The following is a 22,929-nucleotide window of genomic DNA, read 5'->3' as shown; positions in this document are numbered from 1 at the left end:
CTGATAATTCAAAAATACTTTAATCTTGATGACCAAACAAAATAAGTCAATAAAAACCTTTAAAAAACACGCAATACTCTTGTTTTATAAATTAATACTTACAATTGCAAATTGTAATACGACGAACGCATAAAATAAGCAATAGTATTTTATTTGAGTGAAAATATACAGTAGAAAGGAAAAAAATAAAAACAAGAAACTTGATTACAATTCTTTATTAAAAATTAATTGAAACATCCAGTCGATACAAATACGGGAACATCGATAATAATTATTGCGAAATGAAACAGTATTTTATTTCGCTAGATAAACCTGCTACCAGTTGAATGCAATATTTATTAATAACGAATATTGGTTTTTAAATCTCCTTTAAATCGATGCGGATTTCAATATTGTAATACGGATTGTAATATTGTAAAATATAAATTTTTCGACGTTACTATTTTAATTGAGTATTTTTTTTAGTTTAATATTTATAAAGCATTCAACTGTTTTTACGGAATAATGTCAAGTATTTATATTTTCGATAATTAATAAATTAAATTAAGCAATTCGATAAGTATTAAGTATTTCACTTATTCACTAGTTGTTCCTCATTTACAATTTCAAAATTAAATTAATTACAATTTTAATTATGTATTTACAGCGATTTAAATTTTAAAATTATGACTAGTTTTTTATTATAATAATTTATTAATGAATACAAAATATTTTCAGATTTATGTAATACATTTTCGGTTTCGACTCGATTACTTATATTGTTACAAGACAGATTAAATAAATAATGTTAATAATAATAACTAATAGGCCCTCCTAATTATTGTTGACAAATATTTTAGTCGATACAAAGTAACACTGGAACATCAAACTTAACATAACATTACATATTTTTATAACATAATTATTACATAACATAAATATTTTTATTATAATTTTCGGGGGACATACTAAATTAATTATTATGTTATCGGCATAGGTACCCACGTAATATTTTGATGAAAACTTAACTAGTTACAGAGCATGCTAGAGACTCATATTCATGAACAGCATTCAGCTGCTACTGACCTCTAGCATGGCTTGAAACTAGTCGAGTTCCTCGTCAAAATGTTCCGTTATTATGTTATCATAATAATTAATTGGTAACATAATAATTCATTGATATTATTAAGATAACGTAAAAAATGTTACAAAAGACAAAATAATGAGTCACAGTTTACGAAACAATCTTTAAATGCAATAAGTGTAACATAATTAAAATAACGATAATTAAAACAAACAATGTGTTTATCGATGAAATTAAAGTCCAACAAATAAACTCACCAATTGTTTTTGCCTTGACAAAGCCCAGCCCAATTATGCGAGGACGAAGTTTCCAAGACAAATTTTTAATTAAATTATTCCAGTTTTTCAACTTTCAATTTATACTTCTAGGAATTTTTATACTAATTTTAATAGGTCGACTGTAACTTTTAAATGACCTTATAAAAATTCTACTTACTAAACTTAATATTTACAGTAAAAGTACACCAATTTTACATCAAAAGCAAGCATACTTTGTTTAATAATGACAATATTCGTGTGTTACAAAACATCACTAAATTAATACAAATGGAATATCAAAAGACCACATTTTACGGATTACTAAATTGTAATTTATATAATTTTTAAATGTGTTTCCGAAAAATTAATTTCGTTTTTTTATAATTTACAGTCTCGAATTTTTTACAACATTAATTTTTCGACTATTTATTTCTTGTTATATTAATTTTTATTCTATAGGACTAGAATGTCTAAAGCATATATTTTACAATTATTTTTAGTAATAAAAGTTTTACTATTCTAAGCACTTCACGTATCATCAAGCGTTATCACAAATGCCGTCTGAGCTATCTCAATACACTGCTCAATATAAACCTACTTACCCCCTATGTTTATAACCTATTCATACTTTTGAAGCACAATTATATTTACACGTCAAAGGTAAAGTCCGATTATGAGCTCAAGAAATTGTTATTACGTTGTAAAATTATTTACGTCTCATTATGTAAACAGTTTTTATTTTAGTGTAATGTAAAATAAATTTTAAATATTTACCTAAAAACACGTTTCAAAACAATGGACCAATTTGAATATTACGTCATATAAACGATTGAACGGACCGAACACGCTCGCGGCTAACACTGCGATCATAGTCACACGTTTGAAGCACGTGTCTCGGCAAAAATTTGTGTAATTTGGATTCTCTTTGAACCATTTTTTTTTCAAAAACCGTTCAGTTTACTGGTACATTTCACAGTTCCGTACAAAAACGTGTACAATCAATCAATCACGTACGTACATCCCATTTATCAATTATCTCGTAGGTAGGTAAATAATACTGTATTTATTTACAAGAAAAAAGTGTCGAAACAAAACATGATGATATCGAAGCATACCTTTAGGCGACATTGTGTTCACAAGGAATACTGAAAAAAGGACCTTATAAAAAGTAATTGAAGATACAAAAATCTACCCAATTACAATGATGATAGAGATTAAAATCAGTAATGTGGTGTAAAGTGGTAATGTCATCGGGGCTGAGTCACCGGCTGCAGCGAGGGCGCTTGCGGCTGCTTCCACGCACTGACGGTATGCGACATGCTCTAAGCATGTTATAGCGCAGAAGTGTTGATGGGCACACGCACCGTCACACGATTCTGAGCTTTCGTGCCTGACGCGATAGGCTCGTAAGTACCTGTTGAAAAAAGACATACTATTGTAAATAAAATAGGCTCCTTTTGTCTCCACGTGATTTTTTCCCCATCAGGTTAAACAATCTTTACACTTTCATATTTTTCTTTGACTACTGTTCTATTTGACTACTAATGATAGTTTGGAAAAAGACTATACACTACTTCCCTAGAGGCGTTTACATAAATTCTATCTTAAACGATTAAGTGAGATTTAAAAGGACGCTTTTCTTATTCGTAAAAGATTAAGTAGAATTATAAAGGAAACTATTATTACCAATTTTGTAGAAATCACAATGTTAACCTCATCATAGTTTAATCTAAATTTATTTAGGTTTCATAATATTTAAATGTTTTACTACTTAACGTAAAAAAAATACTTAATGTTATATATCTCAATAAATAGGAGCAAAATGGGATTTTTCAAGTAAATTACACTGTTCTATCACAGGCTAAGAAATAACTAGACTGTATTATTAATATTATTCTTATTTACTTACTTGTGAAATATATTGGTCTCATGCGGCGTGCCTATCTGCAGCTTATCAGCCAGATTGTGCAGAGACATGGCGGACACCTCGTGCAGGCCGTAGTACTGTGTGAGGTTATACTCCGCCGTCCATTCTGCTAGATTTCTGTTGGCTGCTGCCAGGTCCAAGAAGTATTGGGTGTAGTCTAACACCTAATGAAAGAACCAGTTGTGGGGATTACAAACATTTATAAAAAAAAAATAAACTTAAAAAAAGGGAACTGCCTTCAATTTTCATCACACAAAAAGCGGTGAAATCCCAACTCATAATTCTAATTTCACAAAGTTTCGAGGAGTATGTCAAAATATCTCATTACATGTCGCTCAATAATTAAATGAATATTGCCGCTACACAGGAACTGTGATTAAAATACAAAAGTAATAAAAATAAAGAGTGTGCCTGCTTGTTAAGGAGTATATGATATTATTTGTAAGTATTTACAAAGTCACTGTACTAAAAAGTAAAGTAAAAATAACATTAATCATTACTTACCTTCCCCGTATTAGTATCAAACTTGTAAAGCCTGAGCCCAGGGTTAGAAGAGTCGGCTGGATCACGGTGAGGACTCACAGATGGAGCCATGAACGTCCAGGACACTGGTCGATCTAAACAATAGAAATAAAAAGTAATTAAATGGGTGCCACAGAAAAAGGAACTTTAAGTTAAATACATTATGTTTGAATATTCATTGTCCTAGATAAATAAAGGATATTTAATACTAATAGGTTTATTGTCCCAGAAAAAAAAATAGGTATATTTAGGATTTTGATTAAAAGTCTTGAATAATAGGTTTAATTCGTGTAATTATGTAAAACAAGTAATTATGTTATTAGTTCCACTGTATAATAGTGATTCTATATCATCATTAGTCGTAATTTTAGTTTTTGAGTAATGGTAAGTAATAGTACCTAATTACATAGGAATTTCCGATATAATTATAGCCTTCTGCTTTCTGGCATACATTGTTATAACCAGTAAAGAATAAGACAGCTTTGTATTTCATCATGTACCTATCAACTATAAAATAATAATGTCTAAAGAAATAACACTGTGATACTAGCTAAAAAGTAAGTACCAACAATTTTAACTTTACTGAAATAAACAATTCTATGAAACCACGTAGGTACTGGGCGTTTACTCTTAAAACCAATCCCAATTTCAATCCAATAAAATGTCAATAATTATTTAATGTCGAAACTATACAATCGTAACTGTTAAAATAGCATTCAAAGTATGGAATATAAAGGCAAAATCAAATTCAAAATACGAGCAATACGGATGCAAGGAGCGCTAATGTTGCAACTCAAGAGTGCGAAATTTCTCAACACCAAAGTCAGAGTAAGACCCGATCATAGCTGATAAAATTAATATCGTAACTGAATTAACAAGAATAAATACTTAAATTCCTCCTTTAATTACATCTTCATAAACTTCAATTCATATTGCAAAAACAAACAAATATAATTAAAATGCTTATAATTTCTTTAGCAATCAATTTATTGTACGCTGTAAACTTGGATATTGCTATTAAATAAATATGGTATACTTATATTAAGAACACAATATTTTATATTATAAAAAAGTATTGCATAAGGGACTGTATTTGTTTGTATAATGTATTTTGTATATGTATTATATTTCTAAAAGAAATTGTTTGTCTAGAGTTACATTTATTATAGACTTGCTTCGCTTGCGTTCATGCGGGATAAAAATTAGCTTATATGTGTTATTTCAAAAAAATATTTCCATATAAAAAACATAGCACATTCAGTTCTAAGCTATGTGTACCAGTGAATATGATTGGTGGAAGACAAATGCATCAACAGAAACGTAACATAGCACATCTCTGGTAGAAAAGCACCCTCACACTCGCAACCAGTAATAGAACCTCCTTTTTAAAAATAAAAGGGAGGTTCTATTACAAACCGACACAAAATTAGAAAATGTAACGAAACTTAAAGAAATAAAACATTTTTACTCCACTCCGGATTCAGTAATTTCGTTGTGAAAATTTCATGACATCTACCAGACACCGTTTTGGGATTTATTGGTTCCCAAAAACGTCATCCCTGTACCCGATAAATGGTGTTACGTTTATATTTTCGGAAGTTGACTTCGAGCAAACGAATCGAATTTACTTTTCGATGAAAAGTCTTTTTATGTTTGCATTACTGATATTATTTTAATATTTAGGGCGGCTTGCGCAACATTTGGTCTAAACAGAATTTAGTTAAATGTGTTTATCTTGCTAAATATGTTTAACCTAAATACAATTAAAAATCTCTTGCTCATGTCCGTATGGATGGTAATTTAACTAATCATAGTTAGAGAGTCGGTAATGCAGTTTCTTACGTTCCTTTTTACACTTTCGTGCGTTGTAGATTTGACTTAGAGCAAAATTGTTGCATTTCTTAAAACAAAAATGCGTAATATGGACTGACGAACTTTCAACTGACACATCAAGTCAACCGAGCTGTCACACATTGTGCTATTGTGATTTGTGAATTGTTCTCGTGGTATTTTTTATTGATTAATAATTATTTTAGTTGAGTCATAATTACCATGGCAAAAAATGTGTTTCTTCTAGGGCCCGGAGGCCTAATTTTACAAAAGAAGAACTGATAATTCTGCTTGCAGTGATGGAACCATACACCCATATTATTGAGTGCAAAAAGACTGACCAAATAAAACAGAGTGAAAAGCAAAACGACTAGGTTAAAATAGCTATTATTTATTGAATATCCATTAATAAAAGTACATTTCCTTACTTGTTGCTAGTTTTTATTTATTACTATTTATTGAATATCCATTAATACATACATATCGTCACGCCATTAAGCCACACATTATGTTTACACCCAATTTTCACAATTTATGTTGTAAGTCCCATATAATGTGTGGTGAGCCTATTGCCTTATACCGGGCACATGTCCAGACTCCGTGCTACTACTGAGAAATTTTCGAAAATCTGAAAAAAGCCCAGTAATACTTTGCTCGACCCGGGAGTCGCACTTGCAACCACTCGGCCAACGAGGTAGTCCATATCCATTAATAAAAGTACATTTCCTTACTTGTTTCTGGTTTTTAAATGTGGGGCTATTTGCTGTAACAAAAATATTGTGGTTTCTTTCGTTAGACGAAACCTAAAGAATTTGTGGTCCGAATACATTCCAAATAAGTCTGCTCTCTCAAACAATTCCCTCGGTCTATTAATATATTCTATAATCTTCTGGTCGTCGTCAGAATACAATTCCCACAAATCCATCTAACAAACTTCCTACCGACCTCTTTACAATCTTTTATAAAATAATAGTAAAATGTCTATAACCTACATAAATATGATGACGCGCGATTGGTACTAAACGTATTTAGCGAAGCTAAATAGCCATCTTTGGGTATTTAACTTTGACAGTTCGCTAAACGTGATTAGTGCCTAAATTTTTGTTGTGCAAGACGCTAAATATAATTAGCAGACTAAATGCGTTTACGTCACTTTTAAACTGTATTTAGCGACGATGCGCAAGCCGCCCTTAATCATTTGTTTTTATTTATCGCGATCTCTTTGTTTGTTTCAGTTCTTGAAATCAATATAGAAGTAATGTTCTATAGAATTCTGATAGTTTCATTGATTTTTTTATTTAAATCAGCTTTTAAAAATGATCTTTTTGTTACATTTATAATTCATTTTCGTAGTATTGCGGTGTGGAGCGGTGATACAAAGAAATACTATTATTACTCTTGCAATATAAAATTATTATTATTTTACTGTTATTTCTCTTGTATTGTAAAATTCTTGTAAAATAAAATTAATTTTACAGTTCTTTTTCCTTTCCGTAGAATCATCTTTGAATTATTTTAGCTTTATATTTACCAACATCAATTTAAAAACCCGCTACCGCTCAACATAATTATTTTAATAAGGCTCCGAATAAAATCAATAGAAACAAAAGTATATCGTATATCATAATATAGTGATTATATTATTAAAGCATTTATATCTATTTTTAGTATATTATAGTTATTTATAAAGGCGCGTGCCTACCGGCACGAGGGGGTCGGCTCAACCGGAATCATACTACAGCCTCATAGACAACCGACATTAACAACGATTGTATTGTGTTTCGTTGTATGAGTGAGGTTACCGGAGGCACAATTTTCTATGGCATAAAGTTCAATGCAACAATACTTTAAAATATTAAAAAATATTCACAGTAATATATTAACATTTCAACGACAACAAAAACTCTTAAAACATTGTCCAGAAAATAAATAATAAAATTGAAATTGATATCAACAGAATAAATATGTGGACTTTTATCGACTGCCTTTTGTTCGCGAGTGTATCAGCAATAATCAGTGTACAGTCGCTGACACTATTTAATGAATGTATGGGCTGTTGCTCGCTGCTGTAAATGAAATGATAAATGAACACCACATTCTCATTGATGCTTCACAGCTTTTCATACGTCATTTTAATAATGCATTACTTGTTATTTTGTGTTGCTGTTTACAGTAAAAATATTTTTGGTGATTTTTTGAAACTGATTTTATTTTTATAATAAGAGAGCATAAAGTCTGGGTTTTAATTCTTGACCTTTGTTATGGTAGAATTCCTGTGGCGATAGAGTTTGACTGCCTGACTGAGGTGGTGTGCTATTTGCTTAGTAAATCAAACTGCTTAACATAATACCTATTATATCGAAACGAAACCACCTTTGCTACATTGGAATTAAAATTGATTATCGTCGTATCGTCACTCACTGCACCAAAAACTTTCGCAATTTCTTATAATACAATATACTCTAAATCAATTTGAAGTTGTCACACGTTTTACAGTAATATAAACATTAATAACATAAGGATATAAGAACCACAATACATTACCCATAATAAAAGTCGTTAGTTGGCGGTTTTAAACAGACGGATTTATTACGTTCTTACAATAGACATTCATAGTTTCATACATAGACAAAGTTTTACCTCAATGGCTAATAGATGGCGCTACTTGTATTAAATTAACATTTTGATAACATTCTAATTAACACCCCCACTTTATCAAAATAACAACTTTTTCAGAGTATTACACATAGTGGAGAGGTAAAACAACAGATTAAAAAAAATGCCTTTTATAAGCAACAAAACAAGAAATATACAGTTCTGCCTTGGCTATTCTAAATTAACAATTCCAAGATCTTTCATGAACTTGTAATGTTTAACACTTGGCAAACCCTTGGTTAGCAAGTCAGCAGGCATGTTAGCTGTTGACAAATATCTAGCTTCAATTATATCATTTCTCAAAACTTCTCTAATGAAATGGTACCTGACATCAATATGCTTGGACCTTTTGTGTGACTGATAATTATTTGCCAACTTTAATGCACTCTGACTGTCATTGTACAAAACAATTTTATTATAAGTGCCAATTATTTCAAACTCTAACTTCTGTAAATATATGGCTTCACGACATGCTTCTGACAAAGCCATATATTCTGCTTCACAACTACTAAGAGCAACAGTTCTTTGTTTCTTGCTCTCCCAAGAAATTGCAGAACCTGACTTAGTGAAACAGAAACCAGTATATGAGCGTCTGTCAGTGGCATCACTTGCCCAATCAGCATCTACAAAACCTACAAGTCCTGCACTTTCTTTGGAATATTTTAAACAATAGGTCTTAGTCTGTGACAAATATTTCAGAATTCTTTTTGCATAATTCCAGTGTACATAAGAATAACAGTTGTTAAACTGGCTTAAATAACTGACTGAATAGGCAATATCAGGACGAGTTAGAACAGCTAAATACATTAAGCTACCTATTAATTTTTGAAAAGGCAGCCTTTCTTCACATACATTAGACTTATTAACATTTAATTTACATTCTATAGGAGTTTCTACTGCATGACATTCAGACATATCAAACTTTTCAAGCAACTGGTCTATATACCTTTCTTGATCCAAAGTTACTACATTGGTACTTTTGTCAACTCTCATCCCCAAATAATTTCTTACCCTACCTAAATTCTTTACTTTGAATTTTTTACTCAAAATGTCTATTAAATTATCAGATTCAGACTTACAGTTAGAGAATACTAAAAAATCATCGACATACAGTCCAACTATGGTTTTCTTATTATCACTATGGTTATTAACAAATACACAGGGTTCTAATTTACATTTTTTAAATCCTGATTTACATAGTATCTCCTCAACCTTGTTATACCATGCTAGAGATGATTGTTTTAATCCATAAACAGCTTTTCTTAACTTTAAAACTTTATTTGAACTATTCATGGGAAAACCTTCAGGTAAATGCATAAATATGCTTTCTTTTAAATGACCATTAAGGAAAGCTGTTTTCACATCCAGATGAGTGATGTCCATGCCTAACTGGACACTTATGGCAAACAACAAACGCAGGGTTGAATGTCTAATCACTGGACTGAAGGTCTCTTGGTAATCAATACCAGCCTTCTGGGTAAATCCTTTGGCCACAAGCCGCGCACGATATACCACTTTATTGTCTGAGTCAGTTTTTTCTTAAACACCCACTTACACTGCACTACACTCGCGTTGCTGGGAGTATCGACAACTTCCCACGCTTGATTGTCTTGGAATGACTGCAGCTCCTCTGTCATGGCCTGCAACCACATCAGTCGCTCTGGCCCACTGATAGCCTCTGCATATGTCAGTCCATCTTCTCCTGTAGCTGTACAACACATGTTGGCGAAACCGTATCTATCAGTCTTTCTTCTCTGACGTTTCTCTGTTACTTCTGGAACTGGTGTGGTAGAACCTGCATGTGGTGTATCTAAAGCTTCTTCTGTGCTCTGTGGAGCTGAACTAGTCTGTTCCATGTTCAGGTTTTCTCCATAAGCTTCTGACTCTAAGCTTTCATCTTCAACATCCAAGTAATCAGATTCCGAAGAACTTGACTTGTTCACAGGTTCAAGTTTCACCACAGATTCCTCTACCAACTCCCCCACTGAATCTGTGCTTTCTAGGGAAACAGTCACGGTCTCTTGACGCTGGGGTTTTTCTTGTATTATAACGTCCCTGCTAGTGGTGACTTTGTTATTTACCGGGTTGTATATTCGGTAACCTTTGACATTATCACTATAACCAACAAGTATATGTTTTGTTGATTTCCTGTCCCACTTGGCTCTTTTTTCTTTTGGTGTGTGCACCATTACTGGACTCCCAAATACACGTAAATGTTGCAAATCTGGTTTCCTGCCAAACCACATCTCATATGGAGTTTTTTCTATACCTGAAGCTGTAGACCTGTTTTTGAGATATACCGCGGTATTTGCGGCTTCAGCCCAAAACTTTTTATCTAATTCTGCTTCGAAAAGTAGGCATCTAGCTCTCTCCACAACAGTCCGGTTGCTTCTTTCGCTAAGTCCATTCTGCTCTGGTGTGTAAGCATTTGATTTTTGGTGAATGACCCCCTCATGTTTCAAAAAATCTCTAAAATCATTGCTACAATACTCACATCCATTGTCTGTGCGCAAAATTTTTATTTTTCTGTTTTGAAAGTTCTCTACCATTGACTTAAACTCTTTAAAACAAGTCAGTGTTTCACTTTTATACTTTAAGAAGTATATGAAGGTCATTCTAGTAAAATCATCGATGAACAGTAAAAAATATCTTGCACCACCTATGGATTTGCACTCCATCGGTCCACAGATGTCTGAGTGTATAATCTGAAGGATTTCTGTGGCTCTTGTACCAGTCGAGAATGGTAATCTAGCTTGTTTCCCTTCACAGCAAATTTCACAGCTAGACTTACTTGTCACAAATTTGTCCAAGTAATCCATACCATTGACTAAACCTTGCTTCATCTTGTTCATATCTGTGCTGTTTAAATGTCCAAGCCGTCTATGCCACGTTTGTCCATCTACTGTTGATGATGACAACAAACACGTCTCATTTTGCAAGATTAACTTGTATACATTATTGACAAGTTCCGCTTCTGCAACTAGATTGCCTAATCTGTTTTTAATGAGGCATCGGCCGGGTTCAAACACAACACTATTTCCATTTCTTATCAATTCACTAACTGATAGTAGGTTAGTCGCAAGAGTCGGTACGCACAACACGTTCTTTACTGTAACCTCGTAACCGTAACTCGTCGTGACTTTTACGTCGCCGGCACATAATACAGGCACTTTCATGTTGTTTGCTATTGTGATTTCAGGTAAACTTGACGAATCCATCCTATTTGTCAACCAACTTTCGTTTGCAATCATGTGTGTACTGGCTCCCGAATCAATATACCAGTCGCATTTATTAAAGTTACCACTCAAGAAAACAACACTGAATGCATTTGTTTGCTTTTTCTTCTCTGTTTTTTCGTTTTTAAATGGACATTGAGACATAAAATGTCCAGATTGTTTGCATTTGTAGCATGTTATTGTTTTGTTATTTCTGTCGTTTGACATTGACGTACTCGGTGCATAGATATTCGGAGTTGGTCCGCCATGTTTGCTATTGCTGCCAAATTTTACTATGTTTCTTCTTCTGCCAACTTCGTGCAATAAACGCTGAGTTGTCATTTCCGTTCGCTTCAACTGAGCCGCCATTTTCCATATCTAACAATTTTGTTTTTATGGAATCGGCTGTGATTTGCATCCCGGAATGCTCTATTGCCATGATCATTGGCATAAACTTATCTGGTAAACCAGCTAGTAACAATGACCCAACCCAATCATCGTTTATAATGAATCCAGTTCCACTTAATCGTTGCGAAGTTTCCACAATTTGCGTAACGTAACTGGTCATATTTTCACATGTTTCTAATCTGATGGAGATTAAATGACGTAACAGAGTAATTCTTCTAGAAAACCCCGAATCATCAAATAGAGCTTTCAGTTTTGTCCATAACTCCTTTGTTGTCTTCGTCTCCTTTATGTGCACGAACAATGATGCGTCAATAGTCAGGATCAATTTTGCACGTGCTCTGGTATCTGCTACTGTCTGTGCTGCATCTGTCGCCGCTGCTTCTTGCTTGAGGTACTTGTCCGTGTCCTCAAGGACTAGCAAGTTTTGTACGGCGAACGCCCAGTCGTCATAATTTTCACGACCCTTGAGCTTTGGCACACTCGAAAGAAAACTTGAGTTCATCTTGATTAGTTGATGTCACACGCGTAAAATAAACTAACAAACTAACAATAACTCTCGAAAAAACACAATAACTTTAATTTACTTTGCAAAATCTGAGTAGCCCATAACCTAATAAAAGTCGTTAGTTGGCGGTTTTAAACAGACGGATTTATTACGTTCTTACAATAGACATTCATAGTTTCATACATAGACAAAGTTTTACCTCAATGGCTAATAGATGGCGCTACTTGTATTAAATTAACATTTTGATAACATTCTAATTAACAGTATCCGTGACACGTACATAAATTACTCGTGTGTCCTACGATATAGATATATAAAAGAACGTACGTGAGGTTGTGCGTACATCAAATACGCTGACTTAGCCGCGGAACAAGCAGACAATGAAATAAAATAATAATTCTTTCTCTTTTTTCGTGAATAGAATCGCGAGTAACACGAACACAATTGAACTAAGGTCAAGCTTTTTTAAGGTGAACAAAGATTTGTAGGAGGTATTACGTTTGTGGGACATGTCATACCACGCCAGACATTAGACATTTCATATAATATTATATGGTATACAAAATTGCTACTATAGTACGAGCGAAACTAGTTGGCCACATGCGTTAAACTTCTAAAAGTTCATGTGTTTTTTATTTATTCTTTTCAATAATTAAACAATGATTTTTCACGATACTTCGAGATTGGTCATCATTGTCACATCTTATATGCGTTACAAACAAAACGTGCAGAAGGCAAACCGCACAATCACCCCTGTCACTTACGCTAAAAGTCAATATTTATTAACAATGAATTACCATAAGTGGTTCCATTCGAAATAGCACATTCCTTTACTTATAAAATAAAAATTTATTCAACCAAATAGTCTTCAGTCAGTTATTCTAATCCTAAGTGGATTAGAATAACTAGATATATTTTAAAATTTAAAAAATCTTACATCTATACCAGCAATAAAGAATTGACTGCAAGCAACCCAACATAGTCAAGAGCAATAAATAACATAGCATGGTAAGAAATGCCTTTAAAAAGTAAATGGTAAGAGTCAACTGAGAAAATTGAATTACAGGAACACTTGTAAGATGAAAACCACTTTTCCTGTACATGTGTAGTGACACAGTCTGTTTTCTTTTAATTTCCAATTTAAGCGAAATTAAGTTTTATAATGAAATTGAATTAAGGTTGAAAATAAATGGTTTTAAGTAGACTACGAGTATTATTTTTATGTATGTAAAAAGAACTTTGAGATATTTTTGCTAACGAGTTTCAATTTACAATTTTCGTTTTGATTTTTTTTTGACACGTAGCTAAATAGTCTAGTGGCTCAAATTCTACAGACTAAATTGACACCTCATATTAGGCAACCCTTATAATTAATGACGGATTAACTGGTAGCAAAGTACTTAGTCTATGCCAACAAATTCTATTGACCAGACTTTAAACCTAACCTTAATGAACTTTCATTTCAAAATCGAGTAACCAAACACACTCACCATTATCATAGATGACTCTGAATGTATCAGCATGTAGATGTCCGAAGAACTGTCCAGCGATGATCTTGGCGTGTCGTCGGACCATGCGGAGATATTTCGCGTTAGCATCAGCTGACATGTCGTAGGGATGTCGTGAGTCCGACCCTGGGGCCGCATGGCCTACTATGTACACCTGTTGAAGAAAAATTAAGGATTTAATACTGAAGTTGAATAGGAATTACCTTAATTTTATTAGTGTCTGTTGACAAAAATAGATTTCATAACTTAAGAATGACCGCACAAAATTGATTCGGTTGTGTTTTGGTCATAAATGCTAATATTTTTTTTTTTAATATATTTAAAGTTTACATTTTTGTATACCGACTGATCCTATGGACAGTTGTTCTGAAATAAAGGATTTAAATTGAATTGAACTATTGAATGTGGAAATTCGTTGATAAATCCATAGGGATAATTGAGTAAATTAATAACAACTACATTTTAGCACAAGTCCTCAAAAACACATGTAATTTAATGTGTTATATGCAATATGTTTACAATCTAACAATGAAATCACAGTTAAACTTTTTCATGTTATAAAACCGATCCTACCTTGTAGTTACGAACATAAAACCTTAAAAACTTCCATTTCTATAAGACCTAAATAGTAAAATCTTAACCAATAAAGACGTTGACTGTTCCTAGAACACGAACATTCTGCAATATAAAGTTTTGTGACGTAAATTTTTCTATTACAACGGAATTTATATGCGAACGTAAAATTTTATTTTACCGGCACTTTGAGAATCTTGTGCACCTTCTAGAGAAAGAATTGTAAGACCGGGATCGGCTATCTTTGTAAGATTTGGTTTTACAAAATACTTTGTTGAAATATCGTTGATTAGTTTGTAAATTCTTTATTTTAATAGTGGTTTGGTTTATTTAAGATTTTGGGTTGGTTCCGAGATATCCACATCGTAAATTTGGGTCGGTTGTATGCTGTTCATGATCATGAGCTCCATTCGGGACTTGAAACCAGTCGAGATAAATAAATGAATGTGAGTTTTACTTATGCAAGAAATATGTTTTTAATCATATTCCAGTCAATGGTATATAGTAAAATGAATGGTATAATATGGCCATGTTGTGTTTCAGTTTCAATTAATATCTTTTTATAGGAAAGACGGCAAACTAACACACGGATCACCTGATGGTAAGCGATCAGCGCCGCCCATGGACACCTATTTAAGATGTCTTTGTTAAGCTATGAAAACGATAAAAATAATATATAGATATTTTAATATCGATTTCATATTTGGACGCAACTTGAACGTATACTATATACCCAGTATACGTACCTATACTATATAGCTCTATATACCCAGCTTTGAACTCCTGCTACTACAGTAAATAGCTCAGCCGCCGACCCTTTCAATGAAAACAGGAATAATGCTGAACACATCTCACCTTTTACCACCCATCAACATAAAAATCAACGACCTCTTTAATTTTAGATGCCAAGTCGATGAATAGTCAACTTTTAGTGGTTATTAAATCTTTAGTACGTATAAAACGCATCTTGGTATAACCCTCGTTATTCATTATCCCTGTTGACTGTCCAGAAACCAATTTGAGTTAACAATAAACTCAACGATTAAGACTAAGCTCCTATAATTAAATGCTTGATGCGTCTCATTTTGTTTCTAAATTAATTCATATTGAAATGGCGTGACGTTCTTGCAATTATTTTTATGAAACAATTTGCTGTTTATGATATTATTTAGATGGAAGTCCTTGAGGTGTCTTGGCGGCCATTTTGTTTTATGTCGGCCATTGTTCTGTTGTGAGCAATGGTTCTTTGTTTTGTGTAATTATGCTCATCGCTTCATCGTTGGCTGAAAATCATAAGACTGAATATCAAGTGTTGGGTGTCAGGTTTTTTGAAAGTCAAATAAATTTATTTATTTACGTATTTTGTTGTTGTAAGAAACATAATTGGATTGGCCACAGAAATCCCTCCATAGAGAGGAGTGGAATGAGGGTAGAAAAGCCTTTGTCCTGCAGTGGAACGGCCACGGCTAAAAATAATAAAAAAAAAAAACAAGAAATGTATAAATATTTGGAAATATCTGCCAATACAGAATACTACAAAATAATTTGGTTTGTAACGAAAAATAAGCCGTAGATTTTTTCCAAAGCATAAAATACGCCTCAAATCTGAAAATGGTAATCCATTCAAATCGTGAATGGTTGCCAATTCAACTTAAATATCCCATACAGCCTCCGTTTACTCAGCCCTTAAGCCGAACTATTGACTACAGCTTTGAAAAGCCTCCCTCAAAAAGAGGTAGTGTAGAAACATATTGTATATATACACAAGTCGTATATATCCATTTTTATATACATAAATTGACTTTAAATCCGCGGCTCTGAATGTATTGACAGAATAGGAAAAATAAATTGAATTTTCCGACACGGTCTGACTTCTGACATCAGATTATTCTTATCTAGCACCCTGTATGTGTTTGGAAAAGCCTTTTTCTCTTTCATGACGTCATAACAACGGATTGTGATAAGGCTCTGTTCTTTAATGAGTGCTGTTGGCATTTTATTGATAATTTTGTATAAAGAAGTGATTGTATTGATGGTGAATAAAAATAAAGTACGTAGTTGAAGAGATAGAAGATTGATTGAATCCACTTTGATCTAGTGTTTTATTGTCTATCAAATGTTGTGTGTAGCGTTTTATTGTTTTGTTTACATTTATGTTTAAAGAGGTAAGGTATTTTTATTTATTCCTCATACTTATTCGCTACAGCTAGCGGCTTCACCCACGTTTCCGTGGGATAAAAAGTTTCCTATCACTTTAGTCTGCTCATACCCTGTCTGTACACTAAATTTTATATACATCCCTCCAGTAGTTTCAGCGTGATTGACGGACTAACAGGAAGAACTTAGAAATATTGATCGATACAATATTGTGATTATTGATTTTAAAAAAATGTAGCTCGGTTGTTACCAACAACAGGCGCAATTTTTTTTAAGAAATATGGGTCAAACGAACTCTCTGGGCACCTGATGGTATGGTGCGATGAGCGCCGCCCATGGTCCGCCCATAGAAATTGCACCTGTTTCTGAAATTGCACCCGCAACACCAGAGGAGACACAAGTAAAATTTCTGATATCTTTATCTAATTGCTCACTCGTTCAAAACTAAAACGTCTTCTTTGTAAGTCACAATTCCTTGTAATACTTACCAATAAAGAGTTAAGCATTAACCTATAAATGAATAAAACCCGTTACCTCCTACTTGCCGAAACCGAACTACCTTCTATAAGGACTTTATTACCGCCGAACATTTTTCACCATCAAAATTATTCTGTCACCTACTACACTCTGAATATATAACGGAGTTACATGATTTATATAGGAGGAGAACATTCTTGACTATAATCACGCAAACGACAAAGATTGATGTTTTTGTGTTGCAGAAATGTATTTATGATTCGACTTTTCCTTTGAATGTTATTACCTATGTATAAGGTAACATTTCAGTCGTGCTGTTGATTTTTTTTTAACCCTTCGGGTTTTTAACACTTTTTATCGCTGGTAAAACTTTTTGATTTTTTTAGCTTCTAGCTTATGTTCTTCTCTCTAAAATTATTAAGAAGCAGGGGCGAGACTATTGACATATACGCAGTTCCAGTCTGATTAACAATTTTCAAAAATCATTATTATTAAATCTTAGCTCAATATTTTGCTCTATCTGGGAATTAAACTCCAACAACTCTTGTTCAGCTGTGTCCTTTAGTAACACTTGAATAACAACATAATGATTATGTCACATTGTATTGTACATATAAACAGCCTATATTGACCACTGTCGACCAAAGGATCTCGCACGTAGAAGGTTTCAGCATTAATCACTACGCTTACACAATGTGGGTTGACGATTTCAAACTTTTAATTAGAAATTACCTATAAGCCCAGGCTTTAAAGTTTTTCTCTGGTGTCTAAACCATCTCAGAAAGTACATACATAGAAGTCACATTACGTGTCGTCTTGCCTGAGAAACGGGCAACGTAAGAGGTTACCGGCTCCGGCTCAAAGCAGGAGAAGGAACGGGGTGGTTTTTAGTTAGTAAGAGTCTGACACACGCCTCACCCAAGGCGGGAGAAGTTATTGAATTATTTTTTCCCCTCTTCAAAAAAAAAATAAAAGCCTCCGGACCACCACGACATTAAAATATGAATATAATAAAACTTATATAATAAAATATCACGTAATAGGTATTTCAGAACTAACTAATATATAGCACCTTTACCAGGACTCACACAAAACATTACCTACACCTACATTACCTACAGTACATCAATTGAAAATCAAATCATGGAAAATTATTCGCACATTAGATTTACTGTTACAACCACACAGTGGTACAACATGGACTATTTATGGCCATGAATTATACCAAGGCTACAATGATTCATAATTTCTGTTCGAGAAATTCGAAATTCATGTGAGTAGCTTCGAACATACATTAATAGCCTCTATTGTTGTATTATTATGAGCTAAATTAGCTTTTGCCTGGTTTATGAAAAGGTGTCAAATATAGGCTGTTGATATGTAGGTAATTTTAAAAGTTTACGGAAATTAAGAAGTTATTTTCGATGAGTAGTATTTGTTTTTCTGTGAATAGCCGATAAACAAGCATATACGTGACCTGATGGTAAGCAATCGCTGCCGCACGCAGTAGAATTTTATTGTAACTTTCGTGAGACATACTAAGTTAATTATTATGTTATCGTCTTACTCACCTATTATCAGTAGCAGCGCGACAATCGCCGCGTCTTGTATCGCGGAATGTTGCTCATGAATATGAGCTTCTAGCATGGCTTGAAACTAGTCGAGTTCCTCAAACAAATACGTGAGTAAGCCGATAAGATAATAATTAATCACACAGTAGAAATTTGGGGATACTTGTTTGTTGGGGCTTGCAGATATTGAGAGGATGGGTAACTGGGCCTTTGGTAAATCAGTCACACTACAGGAACACATGCGTTGTTTCGCGACGGTTTTCTGTTAGGCCGTATTATCATTCTGATCGAGTCAGCCACATTTATTTCTCCCCGAACTCCGCTATGGAACTTAATAACAGACGTTATAAGCTTTCTAACATAAAATATTTAGAAGCTTACTATCACTCCAAATTATATTAACCCAAAATCGAATGTTGCTTTAATGTTAAAAATAAAATAAGTCCAACTATCTCCTAACTTACTAAATACACCTACAGGTTCAGACAACAACAAAAATTAACTCAATAGCTAAACAGCACTTCCAAAAATAGTAGAAAAATACTTTAAAAGGAACCAAAGCATACCACTAAACTCCATTCAACCAAAAAGCACTCACACCCAAAAAAAGAAAAACCAAAAGCAAAGCAATTTAAGGCAAAGCGATTAGATTAACGATTTTCTAATCTGCAATTTATTATGGGCCGTACCGTGGCCGGTCCGGGCCGGACTTCCTACGGTTCCGGTGCCGTGGTAGCACTATGTTGTTCCACTACTCCTCGTTAAAACCGTGTTTTGAAACGGAGCCGGACAACGCGCATATTTATGAAGGAAGTTCACAAAGCCGTGTTCGTAATTTGTTTGCATCAAATCTGACTTGTTATGTGCCGAGCACTAGATAAAACATTGCTGCTTGAAAATGAATTCAAAGAATATTAATTTAAGATTGAAAACAGTTTGTGTAACATAAGTAAGCTTCCTCGTGCGAACTGCTAGAGAGTGGAATTCTTTGCCGGAGTCTGTGTTTACTGATTGGGGGTATAGCCTGGGTGTCTTCAAGGGCCGAGAGAATAGGTTGCTCATGACTTAACACCAGGCGAGATAGCGGCCAAACGTCGACCCAACATACACATATATTATATAAAAAAGGTAACAATTTTAATTATAGTGAGGCATATTCTATTTGAGAATGATTCAAGTCGGGAATCCATTGTCGACCATTCCAGAGTTATAATTAAGAGACAGAGATATTGCATCAGAAAAGTTAGAGAGATTATGAATTTAGGCTAGTTTGTTATTGTAATTGTGTTATTGTAAAATCCTATTTTGGATACGGAAATAAATTATTGACAAACGATACGTTGTAAATTATTGTCAAACAAACAATAAATCTAAATATTTTATTTCTAACAGTTGACATATCAATAATAACAGAACGAATGCAAACAAAATGAACAAAATTTGCATGTTAAACAAATATTTCGTTTGTCGAACGTAAATCTGGAACAACAATGGCATAGTGGGCAAAACTAAAAATTTTTTTGGGACAAAACTTAGTTACCTACGTTTTTATTTTCGCACTCAATTTTAGGAACGCAATTTGCAGTATATTTAGATGCCACCTCATTTTTACGACCGTTTCCAAAAAATGTATTGCTATTTTGGCTCCCAAAATTCTAGTATTGTTAAATAAATTTTCTTTTTATGGTACCTATTCAATGTTTTTGTTTATTTTTTATTTTAATGTTAATGTATTTAATCAAGTGCTATGAGCCTATGGTTTATGATTGCATAGGACTCAACAAAAATATCGTCTATCTGCTCTTTCAGAGATTAAACGACATGGTATTTATTATATTATGTATTATTATACGAGGAAAGCAGTATCCGCCTCTAACACAAATACAGTCGCCTCAATGTGACCACGACCCCTATGTCAAGAGTAAAACGACAGAGAAATTTATTTGAAGTTCATCTTTCTTTTGTTTTATTTTTTCATACGTTGCCCCACACTAGGATTTTCTCCTGTGTCGTGCGTGTCGTGTGTAATGCATTTACAAATACAGAAGTTGATATACACATGACACTCAGACCCGAAACAACAATCAGTGGATCACACAAAGAGTTGCTCTGAGCGGGAATCGAACCAGCTACCCGTGCAGTCTATTTCATCATTGTCATCTAAATATTTTATATGTACATATAATTACATATATTATACCCCTATTACACACAATTCTCTGTCGAATACTATGTTACTAGCAGTTGTCATACGCACGATTTAAACTGTCATAGCGAAGAGTCTCTTACTCAAAACTTTGACAACGGGTGTTGCCCAAAATGTAACAGATGCTCCCTAGGTGACCTAGATTTTGTTGGGAAACTTAGGTATATAGTGTCTTTGTAGCAGGAAGCTTGGAAGTTGTTGAGTTATATGGCTGAAATAAATGCGTTTGCATTTTGTTGTGTTTATGAAGATAGATTTTTTTAAGAACATCTTGAAATTGGGACGTTAGAGATAGATGTGGAGTCTTATTTATTATTTTTTCTTCCTATTCATATTCATTAAAGTTTACATTATTAAAAAAACAAAATAAAAAAAATAACATACCGGCCGAATTCAGAATCTCCTCCTTTTTGGGAAGTCGGTTAAAAATGTTAAGTAAAAAAGAGAACTTTGCTCAGAAACCAAAACTATTAATAGCTAATTTCGTTAGAAATCACAAATATGCATTGTAATAAATTTTACCACACCCAATTTGTCAACGTTTCACGGAATTTTTAATCCTCTTATAAACAGAATAAGTATTTGTTTATGATAAACTTACCATTTCTTTGTTAGCAGTAGCTTTATCCAGCACCTCGTCTAGCCAATCCCACTGTTTCTTCGCCTGTATGCTGTTCGAATCCCTGACGCTAAACAGATTAGTGTTAAGCGCTACTATCCGAAGCTTGCTTTGTTTTTGTTCTATGGTGTAGTATCCACCTGTGGACAAATAATGCGAACATTGAATTAAAATATGTTTTTGTATATGTTGCGCGTTGTGGCACTTGCGATGGCCGAGTCGTCGCAACTCTGACTGTCGGGTAAGGGGTCTCGGATTCGATTCCCAGGTCGAGCAAAGTATTACTGGGTGTTTTTCGGTTATTCGAAAATTTCTTACGGTGTCTGAAATAGGGCTCGGTAGTATGACTATAGGCTCAACCCCAGTATATGGCACTTATTACACAAATCGTGAATTACATGGTTATACATTGTATGTACACACAGTGGCATTACGTGCCTCAATATGCATCTCTGCTTAAAAGTCCTTCGGGGATGATGACAACGATTATGTAGATTTTTCTAGTGGTCTACTATTTACGGCATTTAGATCATGGAGCAGGGAGTTACATTTTCTTTCTGTATAAACTACCAAATTAATTATTGTAACTAATAATTAGTAATATTAAGCTTATTACAATACAATACGCTAATTAAAAAGTTAATTACACTTCTACAATATCTTATTAGGGGCAAATTTGACCAATAAACCGATATTAAAATCTCATTTCTAGTTCCTTATTCTGACATATTCATATCAAAATGTTATTCCATATTCTATGTTTAACATACCAACTGTTCTTATGTACACGTTATGGCATGCAATACAGTATTCAGTATTGAATTAAAATCACAAGGAAATTATCCGAGCATTACTGAATATAAATCGAGTCTCGAATCAAGTAGCGAACGTGGATAATGCACAAAGCGAGCTGCAAAAACGTTGACTACGCAGTTTCGTTCAACCGAACTTCGTGTTTCTTATTTTCTGTCGACTCCAAGAAACTTTAAAGTTTTATAAAGCGGACTAGCAGTAACTTAGAACTGATGGCAGGAAAGTTAGGCGTTGTAGTTGAAAGACATCAAAACAATCACCATATTTAAAAGTCTGCTGCGCTTCTGTCGTCGATGCGACGCTGCGACGGTGCGCCCAGAATAAAGCAGCCTGATTTGCTAAGATTACTCTGCTTCAAGTTTTTATTTTTTGATTTTATTTTACAATTTTTTATGACAAAATGGTCATTATAAATGATTTTCAACTAATCCTTTTTATTAATATGTTTACCAACGTAATCATGTAATAGGGTGTATTTTAAATAGAAACATGTAACTGTAATAAATAACTGTTTTTATGTCCCTAATAAGTAAATGAATTTTATTTCATTCGGATTAACTTATGTAGTCATAAAATTTTTGAGCATTTCACAATATTCTATTCATTAATGTCACTACGATTAC

The 22,929-nt window shown here is 33.5% G+C and overlaps 1 protein-coding gene across 1 annotated transcript in view; it reads right to left on the bottom strand.

Moving 5' to 3' along the window:
• Positions 1-200: 200 nt before the first annotated feature.
• Positions 201-22,929, bottom strand: part of LOC118268508 (acid sphingomyelinase-like phosphodiesterase 3a) — a 71,396-nt gene continuing 48,667 nt past the window's right edge. Inside the window, exons 6-10 of the mRNA XM_035583032.2 lie at positions 21,476-21,633; positions 13,873-14,044; positions 3,752-3,864; positions 3,230-3,411; positions 201-2,734 (exon numbers count right to left, since the gene is read on the bottom strand). Of these exons, the coding sequence (XP_035438925.1) occupies positions 2,509-2,734; positions 3,230-3,411; positions 3,752-3,864; positions 13,873-14,044; positions 21,476-21,633 (851 nt within the window). The 3' untranslated portion in view covers positions 201-2,508. The remainder of the gene's footprint in view (positions 2,735-3,229; positions 3,412-3,751; positions 3,865-13,872; positions 14,045-21,475; positions 21,634-22,929) is intronic.

Source organism: Spodoptera frugiperda, chromosome 29 (assembly GCF_023101765.2).
Source record: "Spodoptera frugiperda isolate SF20-4 chromosome 29, AGI-APGP_CSIRO_Sfru_2.0, whole genome shotgun sequence".
In the NCBI taxonomy this organism is placed as follows: Eukaryota; Metazoa; Arthropoda; class Insecta; order Lepidoptera; family Noctuidae; genus Spodoptera; species Spodoptera frugiperda.
Note: the sequence above shows the minus strand (reverse complement) of the source record. Positions and strands in the feature narration are given on the sequence as shown.